General features: G+C 43.1%; 1 protein-coding gene across 2 annotated transcripts in view; it reads left to right on the top strand.

Moving 5' to 3' along the window:
- Window positions 1-200: 200 nt before the first annotated feature.
- The window catches only part of LOC122784185 (pleckstrin homology domain-containing family G member 1), a 36861-nt gene continuing 27662 nt past the window's right edge, over window positions 201-9399 (top strand). For both annotated transcript variants that reach the window (XM_044049335.1, XM_044049334.1), the window contains exon 1: window positions 201-2805. In XM_044049335.1, coding sequence (XP_043905270.1) covers window positions 2796-2805 — 10 coding nt within the window. In that variant the 5' untranslated portion in view covers window positions 201-2795. The remainder of the gene's footprint in view (window positions 2806-9399) is intronic.

The raw sequence follows: 9399 nt of genomic DNA, 5'->3' as shown, positions 1-9399 counted from the left end.
CAAATGATCTTGGCCACAGATGGAATAAGGGAAAGACGGATAACATCAAAGATAGTATATAGAAATAGTTCTCCCCTTTTAAATGTTTAAAGCAAAAAAAATGTTTTACAGAATAAACATTATTAATTACATGAATCTGGGATCACTAACCACAAGCTGCTGTAATCCTTTCTTCTTCAAGGAAAATAATGTTTCTGCCCTGGAAATGTATCTTTTGCTGGATCAAATACAGACAAAACATTGAGTTCATCCGATTTTTATCACTATCCACCTTCCTGCTGTTGCCCCTTTAATCCGTCTTGTAAAGCACTGTTTGCTTCATGTATTGCAGCTCATATGTAGCCAACGTCGCACGCAGTGGAAGAAGCCGTGTTTCTCACGTCAGTATCCTGCAGGGGAGTGGAGTGGAGTGGAGGCTGTCGGAGCAGGGGGGCATCAGATAAGGCAGATTGCCGCTGTGGGTTTCTGTCATCAACAGGTCGCGCTTGGCTGAACAGACGAGTTTAGACGCTCCCACTGTGTGTTTGCCAAGCTAAAGGTGCTCATTACACACCGTGTCACAGAGGTGGCAGGGGGAAGGGCAGGTGTACAGTGTTGAGATTAAGAGTGGAGATTTAGGAGCTTTTTGGGTCAATGGACGTTCAGACCACTGGCGAGAGGGGTCATGCTTCTTTGGATCTGGTCTGTGTATGCGTGTGTGAGGGTTGTCCATGGGGTCTCTGTTATTAGGAAAAGGGGGTGGTGCTAGATGGACCCCATGCTGATGGAACCAGTCTTTGTCTTTATGGGGGGGGGACAACAAATGGTCAACATATTTGCTTTAGAGCATAAGACTAAGGACCTATTGTCTCATGTGTGTCCTCTTTATGGGACACTTGGCCTGTCTTGAATTATAACTACTTTCGTAAATTATACTCTAGACAGGCAGGGGCAGTGGTTCCTGATGTGGCTTTTTTCTTGTAATTTATGAGATACATGTAACAAAAACCGGTACACATGTGCTGTTGTAGATTTTAGGTGTCATATCTGGGAAATCAAAGGCAGTTTACTTTCTGTAGAGCAGAATATAGTCTTTTATGAAGTGCTAATGGACTCGCAGTATCATTTGGCCCATAAATTATGGACGAAGCTGGTATACTGAAGAAGAAGAAAGCGGCGTGAAAAGCATGGCAAAATCCAGACCTGTGCAATCTTAAGACTAACGAGAAAACAGAATGTATGCTCTGTCAGCTTAAAGAATGAAATCACTGGATGGTAGAAAGACTTGAGATGGTGGTCGACATCTTACCGCCAGCCAAAATAGCTTTTAATAAAAGGTCAACCAGAAAACGCCTAATACTAACACGCTGAAAGGGGGCATATCGACACATTTAATGCTTGTGTTTGTGTAAGGACAAGGACAGTAGTCCATTTAAAGGGTGTCGTCGAGCTTCAAAAGTAGCTTAACATTGTGCTCAACTGTGCGTGCAAACCCTAAAGGTGCCAACCACTCGGTATGTTTCCATGCACAGGTTAATCGAGCTAAGGCCGTAGTCCGACTAAGACAGGCAATTGGACAACTTCCTGAGTCCGCAGAAAGACGCTACCACCGCAATCATCTCCTTCTACTTTGTCCAACTCCACTACTACGAATCACATTATTCGTCCAATTCAGACCAGCTTGACGTGTTTACGTGACATTAAGAAAACTGAATTATTGTCTTAGTCCGACTAAAATCAGACTTTTAACGTGCATGTTAACTGTCGTGGATGTAATCTTATCTTTTGCCCATGTCCTCTTGACTTGACTGTGGGTAAGAAAATGCCATTGTTCCTTCTTATCTTTCCACTTTGGACAGTCCGGTGAACTCATTTAGCCCAGCCTTTCTCTGATCTGGCACACAATGAGCAGCGCTGTGTCTCACAGTGGACGAGACCCTTTTGTCTGAGCTGGCTCCCGGCCTATTGATCAGCGTCAAACCCCCCCCCGGCTTCTCTGTCTTTCTTGTAAAGTGTGTGTATGTGTGTGATCTGGAGCTGTGCACTAACAGCAGCAGTTCAGCTGGCTCCTGAGCAGCCGACACACATGCACACATGGTGTTGCCCGACATCCAAATGTTACCAAGTGAAAAAGTTAGATTTTATAAAAAAAAGAAGAAAAAAAAGAGGCAGAAATGAAACAGTGGGCAAGATTAAAGAAAAGAAAAATAAACAGAGGAAAGATGAGAGGAGACAAACTTGATGTGGAACTCCCAGCTCCTTGTCATTTGCTGCTGGGGTGAAGGAGGAGGAGTCAGGGGGAGGGGAATACCCAGTAGGGAGGGAGCAGAAGAGAGCAGAGGCCATTCACTCTGACACACACATGCACACACACATACACACATGCAAACACTCACATGAACACTTGCAGGCTCACCGCTGATGTGCTGCCACAGGACAGAGGGAGGGAGGGAGAGAAGCATTCAAATGAGGAGATCCTCAGCAAACTGAAGTAAAGAGGACGGAAGAAAAGAAGGAGCACATCAGCCAGGAGGAGTGTGTTCAGGACAAAAACACAGCCTCAGAGAGTGCATTGTCCTGCTTATATTGTACTTTTGAAGGAGCGGCCTGCACGTCTACTCCCAGGAGAAAAGGATTCACAATGACTGGGAGAAGTTGGGGAATCTAAGGGAATCTCTGAGAATTCACTAGGAATACCATTTGGAATACTCTGGATAGTTGAGATGCTCAGGAAATCACCTCTCCACCCAAACCTGTGCTTTTGAAGCTCATCCTCATTTAGTCAAAACGCTATTGGAGAGCCAAAACTAGCCACAATGCCCACCGGTAAGTCGGAGCTATTAAAATAGTTTTTTCCCAAACTGAGGTTTCCTAGTTCACATTACCCCAGATATATGAGTGAGTGTGGTGTATGAGGGTTTGATTTTCTTGCATGTCAACATGCCTCATCAGCCTGCCTTAAAAACCTGATTTTGGGTATGATTTTAGATTTGACACCCTACACTATTTTTAGTATCAGTAAATGATGAAACAGTGTGGCAACAGTTCAAATATTGGACAACAACTTGTAAACACGAGGTCCACGCACTAATCTTTGATGTTTTTGTCTTTTTTTTTAATCTTTGTGGCTCTTTTGTGTCGCGTGTGTGAGATATTTTTGTCCCTCAGTTGACAGCGCAGTGCAAAGTGTCTTCACAGCGTCCGTCTCTCTTTGCTGCTGCTGTATGAACAGCGTCCTCTGCTTGTTTTCTCCCTCCTGGTGTTGAATGGAGCATGTTTGCTTCTGTGCAAACGTCACAGGTTAAATTACCAATGGAGTTCACAGGTCTTTGCCGTCGTTTCACAAACCTGGCGGTGATAAATTTTGCTTTGTTGGTGGTTACAGATGTAATTTATGGTGGTGGTAATTGGGCTATGGGGTGTTTGCCAAGAAGCAGCAGCTGGCACAAAGCATCTTTGTTCGAAATCAAAATATTATGTGCACCAGCCCTGGCAATTTAAATTAAAGGGAAATGCTTTCAGCTCTGCTCTTTTTCATTTTCCAGCCCTTGATATTTCTTAAAGCCAGCACGTGTCGGTTTCCCCATGCTGGGTGTAGGATTGACTGAGTGTTGGGATGCCATTCTGCAGCCTGTGACCCAAATTAGAGCCTTGAGGGCAGCAGTTGGGGGTGGCCACAATTGGGGATAGAGGAGAGAAGAGGAGGAGGGAATAATTACTGTTTAGAGCAAAATCTTTGGTCTAGAGGTGCTGGAGACAATGGACCTCTCCGTCCTCCTCCTTTCCAGTCCTCTGGGAGAACCCCCCCCCCATGCCCAGCACTCATGAGCAAGACACTGCATCTCCACAGATGCTGGATGCCTAAGAGGAAGGTCTTTTAAGAGTAATCCAATGTGTGTGTGTTATTGTGCAGAGGACAAAGTTGTGCTGACAGAGGTGGGTGAGAAGAGCAAGATGTTTTAGCTTTTCCTCTGGGCTGAAATCCAATCAGGTCATAAAATGAGGCTAGTGTGTTGCTCCGTCAGAAGGGGGAGCCAGGGTGTCCAAGGGTGGGTGCGATCTATGTAGATGTGTGTGTCCAAAAATAGGGGAGGTGTGAGTTTGAGGGTAGACTTTTTTTTTTTTTTTCCCACAGAGGCAACAGCACAGCACATTCCTCGCCGATGTCAACAGTGTCGATTAACAAACGGGAGGATCTCTCGCCGCAAGACTTATCCTTGCATCACGCGATCAAATGGGAGTGTTAATCTCCCAAATGAAATGTGTGAATGTGCCCGTGCCATGGCGTCTAATCGCTGAAAGGAGTTTTACTTTATCGCGTGAAAAAGCCATTTGTTGCTAATTAGCCTCCCAGCTGTGTGCGGTTATTCAGACTCTGTTTCGTGAGGCTGTGAAAACCACAAGAGACTATTAACTCACACATCGTGTTTAAAACCCCTGTCTTTATCGCTCTATACGTGTGGTGAGATGTTTGAAATGCTGTCTTGAGATGACTGGAGCTTGTGCTGCTTGTTCTGCTGCTTCACATTAAAGCAGTCATTCCCAGACACTGCGTCGGGAGCCAGAGATGAGTTGGGGGGGTGGATTTTTTGGTTTGCCAAATTAATCTGCTGAATATTTTTTCCAGCCTTTTATATGAGACATGGAAAGGAAGTTGTGATTTATTTATCAAACATCAAAGTTGATGGTTTACCTATTCAAGAAACACTAAAGTATGGACACGCACAGTTTTAGACGAATTGGGTCACGATAGTTTGTCATCTTTCAAAAAAAGATGTGAGAAGTTTTAAGAATAGATGCTGTTCTTTTCCATTTCTCCATCATCCTCCATGTTATCTGCAGTACAATGTGCGTTCCGGCCAGTGAAGGCCTTTGTTGGCGCGGCATAACTGGAATCCCCACCCTCTGTTTTCAGCTCCATCCTCTCCATCTGTGTCTCCGGCCTTTGCTCCTCCGCAGTTATTCGGCTGTGAAATCCTGAGTGACATTTTAAAGTCCTTAGCGTCACTCGAGATCAAGCTCGCGTCTCTATCAGAAACAGAGACTGACCTTCTTCAGTGGACACGGTGGAAGGCTGTGGCTAAACTGACGACAAGCGCTTTTGGATGTGTCATTGTGCCGCCAACTCTTTGCACATGCTGCAGTGAACAAAAGGCCCATGAAAACTGTCTTTGTCACTTTGAAGGTCAAAGATTTCGGTGGTAAATCAACACTACTTCAGGGTAAATCAACAGGAGAAAAGTACTATAAAAGACAAAATTGCAAGATGATACAGAAGATAGTGGGAGATGGAAAAGGGTGTGGGTGGTGTTTGACCTCTGGCCTTTTTTCTCAACTTGTCTTCCTACTTTCATTCCTCTGGGTCTTCTCCTCCTCATTTCTCACCCTCACGCATTCACACATGTTTCCTTCTCACCAAGTTCCACACTCACTAAGTATGCTCACTTCCATGCATAGTTATATTACACCATTTAACTTGACACTGTCCTAATATGCAAGCAATTGCATATGAAGATTGGCCAACTTCACTACTCTAGTTCACCATATTATCCCTTTCAGCTTGTCCAGTCGGCCTATGACATCACAGCTGGCAGCTAGTTGTTAACATGTGGAAGCACCATTTCGTATCTCTCTACCATCCATTAACCGCATCAGTCCGACACTGCACTCACTGGTCTGTTTTTCTCAGTGTTGTTTTCTTCTTCTGTTTACCAGCTTCTTCTATTATTTCTGGGTCAAAGCCTGCGGGTGGTAACTGTGGCGCCTGCACACTGCGCCTTGGCCAGTTTGGGTCTAGTTTATCGTGTACATGCAGTAGTAATTTGACCCCAATTGCATTATTTGGTTGTCTTGACTTTGAGAAATTCAATTTAGTACAGTTTCAGTCAGACGTGCATGCTTACATGTACTTTTTTTAAAGTCTTGTTTTAGTTGGATGAACACAATAATCTGATATTTTTTTACGTCATGCAAATGTACCGCCTGTCTTTTGAATTTGGATGCTAGGATTGATGAGGCCACTGATTTGAAGACTGACTTGATGAGATACTTTACACATTTTGTTCTTGCATAAAATGATCAAGCTGCTCTGATTATCATCTCCAACTAGATTCAGGGCTCTTTGGCATCATGAGACTGCAAAGACAGCGATACACTGTATGGCACTGAACTCCTTTGCCATCTGGTTGGTCTGATGCAGCATAAACAAAAACACACATGGCCGAACAGGATTGATTAAAGGACCTGCAAGCTGTGCAGAGTGTGTGGTCAGGTCCTGTCTGGCTAACACACTCTTGTCTGGGACTGGAGCCTCAGTCTTTACCTCAAACTTTGCTTATTTTCAAATGAATATTGCACACATTTTACTCTAAATGTTAGTTTGCCTAAGATCAATGTGTGTCTCACACTAACTGGTCAAAGCCCAAAAGGTGAAGATGGAGTTTAGACAGCAGTTTTACATATAATATTAGCATTTTTATTTTTTGGCTGTTTATTTCTTGGGGACATTTGATGGCCCTGCTCTATTTTTTCCTTAATTTGTTACAATTTGTTACCGGATCTTCCATTTCAGACCAATTTTCTTTCAGCAAACCCCAGAGAAATGAAGTTAAATGTCCTGAAAACGTCTTTTCAACTAACAATTAAGGCAATTTTACCAATTTAAAACTATCGTAATTATTATGTGTGATCAAAAGGTAGTGATACCAAATAACTGTATAATCACTGCCCTGCTTTTAGATGAGTCTCACTAATTTGAGCGCGACGGAGCTATGAACACATGAGCTTCAAGTGCAAACATGAGCCCTGGTGGTCTGACGCGGTATACACAAGCCAGTCTGTGTGTGTTTTTACGTAGTAAAGTATATGGTTGAAGAGGCATGGTCTGAGTTCAGAGGAATGTACTATAATGCTTGTGTGGACACAGTGTACTTGGGGATGTCACCATATGACGTGCCAAATGTTTTCTGAATTTTCCCAGTTTTTAACATGAAGGTGGATGGAAGAGGTGGCAGAAAAGTAGTGAGAATGCAGAAGGAATTGATTAAATACAGTGGTAGGGCTGTCATGTGATTTTGATGTATGTTGGGAAGAGTGAGAGTGGAGCAAAGGGGAAGAAAGGTAAAAGGAAAAAGCAATGATGGGTTAATGTTTTGTCAGTTTTGCTGAGAAAACATTCTCCTTCTCGATGATGTTTTCTCCAACTTCAGCTTCTTCATACACAGTCACACCAGGAGTTCATTTGTTCATCCTCACAAAACAAGGAGTTCAGACTTTCTGCAATGTACTTGTGCATCACGCAGCAGCCACCATTGGTTGAGCTTAGTTTTGTTCATGGCAAAATGTACGTGAAAGAGCGAAGCCAGGGTGATTCCCTTTGGAAATGATTGATTTCAGTCAAACATTTTGTTGTTTCTAAAGTTGGTGCTACAGTTTCTGCCCCTGAGTTTGTAGTGATTTCATTAAAATGCCCACACGAAGGCTGTTTAAAGGCAGTACTCATGCTTTAAAGAGTAGATTTATACTTTCCACGATAGTCAACACGGACTGTAAGAGTTAACACCTAATGTAGAACAAATTAAACCAAATGCTTGTCCACTGTAGACTAATCCACATCATATGTCTCCTCAAACTGGTGACTTTAAAAATTACTGTGACTCCATACAGGCGGCAGATTTCTTCCCTCTCAGTGTTAGTGGTAAAATATGGTTGAATTTTTTCAAATTTACTGTCTTTCAAGTGCAAAATACCCTCTTTGATATTCCCGGGACTGTGTTTTACTACAGAGGGAAACTCCCTGGACGTTGTGTGTGCTCTACTGTTGGAACCAGCCTACTATACACACATTGTCGGTTTATTGCTGGCTTTAAACCCAGTGATTAGGGATTCCATGTAGCCAAAAATAAACGCCAGAAAACGTCTCCGCAGCTGCTCTGAATCCAAACATCTGCATATGACATAATGCTGTGAAATATTTAAAACCTGTTTATGGTTCAAGCGTCTACAAAGGATGATCGCATTCCCATTACAAAGCACTCCCGGAGCTGTTGGAGCTACTTGCGAGGATCATCGGGGGCCGTAAAGCGATGAGGGTTCTCACAGCTGTTTGCTGACCACTCCAGGTTAAAGGGCCATTCAGGTGACCATAAAGCATGAGACTAAATTGGAGATGTTAATTGTAGCGCGAACCATTAAACCTGGCTGGACTGGTAGTGAGTATTTGGCAACCCATCACACTCACTGAGTGGATGCAGGGAAGTTACTGAGTGTCTTTCAAGAATTTTAAGAGGCTTTTAATTAATGACAAATGACTTGGGGAGGGGGGGAATCACTGTTTCAATTATTAATTTATAAGCTGTGTCAGCTTTTATTGTCCAATGACCACAATGTGGAGAATTGTCCTTGGCTCAGCATGAACCCAACATAAATTATAAATACAACTATTTGAAAAGGAAGACAGTAAACACTGGAGAGTTTTGAGTTCCATTTACAAGCAATAAAAATTCAGTTTAACAATTCCATTATGAACTATTTAACAGTGCTTTGTGCAAAGGGTTTCTTGTAGACATATGTTCGTTACTATCAGGTTTGTCGTCCCGACACAAAAGGACAAAAGAACCATTTAGCAGTTATTCCGGACCTTCGATAAGTTGTTTGTCCATGAATGAGATCGCCTTCAGCTCTGGAGAAGAAGCATCCCATAATCAAAAGTGGGGAGAAGAATGCTTACAAACAACCAGATGAGACTAGTATAAATAATCTGTTTAATATCAGAGTTTAAAAGGTATTTCTTTGATCTAAAAATAAAGCTTAAAGTTGATTGTAAAAACCCTCACTGCATTCTGCATGTTTTGTCAGTATTTTTTACCATCTGTGTTTATTTTCTGCTCCATCCTCAGTCTGGTTTCCTTTGGTTCTCGCAATTTGCCTTCCAGACGTCCCCGATGTCCAACATATTAAACCTAAGCTTAATTTAATGCAGCCTCAGCTCTTTGGGGCTTTCATTTTCAAGTTAAAAGAAAGCCAGATTGAATACAGGTTGTGCAGGCTCTCCGTGATTCATCCACTCTTGTCTTGTCTGGAAGGAAGCGCAGTCCTCACACACCATCCTAATCCCTGCAAGCACAGACGTATGATACATACACACCGACACACACATAAACACACAGGAGAAACAGTCCTAACCTGCATGCTTAGGAACTATAATTAGCGATCATTTACAAGGATTTGGTTGAACATAATCTGGACAGGAGGTAACTAAATCCTGGCCATCTTTGCCCTGTGTGTGTGTGTGTTGTGCAGGGCGTGCAGGTAATTTGTGTGTGAGCGTGTGTGTACAAGAGGCAGTTCACCGGGGAAACGGCCACAGTGTGCCCCAAACATGAAGCTAGAAGGTGGGGAAGGAGGGGCTGGGCAAACACA

The sequence above is a fragment of the Solea senegalensis genome, linkage group LG17 (assembly GCF_019176455.1).
Source record: "Solea senegalensis isolate Sse05_10M linkage group LG17, IFAPA_SoseM_1, whole genome shotgun sequence".
NCBI lineage: Eukaryota > Metazoa > Chordata > Actinopteri > Pleuronectiformes > Soleidae > Solea > Solea senegalensis.
The sequence above is the reverse complement of the archived record's forward strand: the minus strand, read 5'-3'. Positions and strand labels throughout refer to the sequence as shown.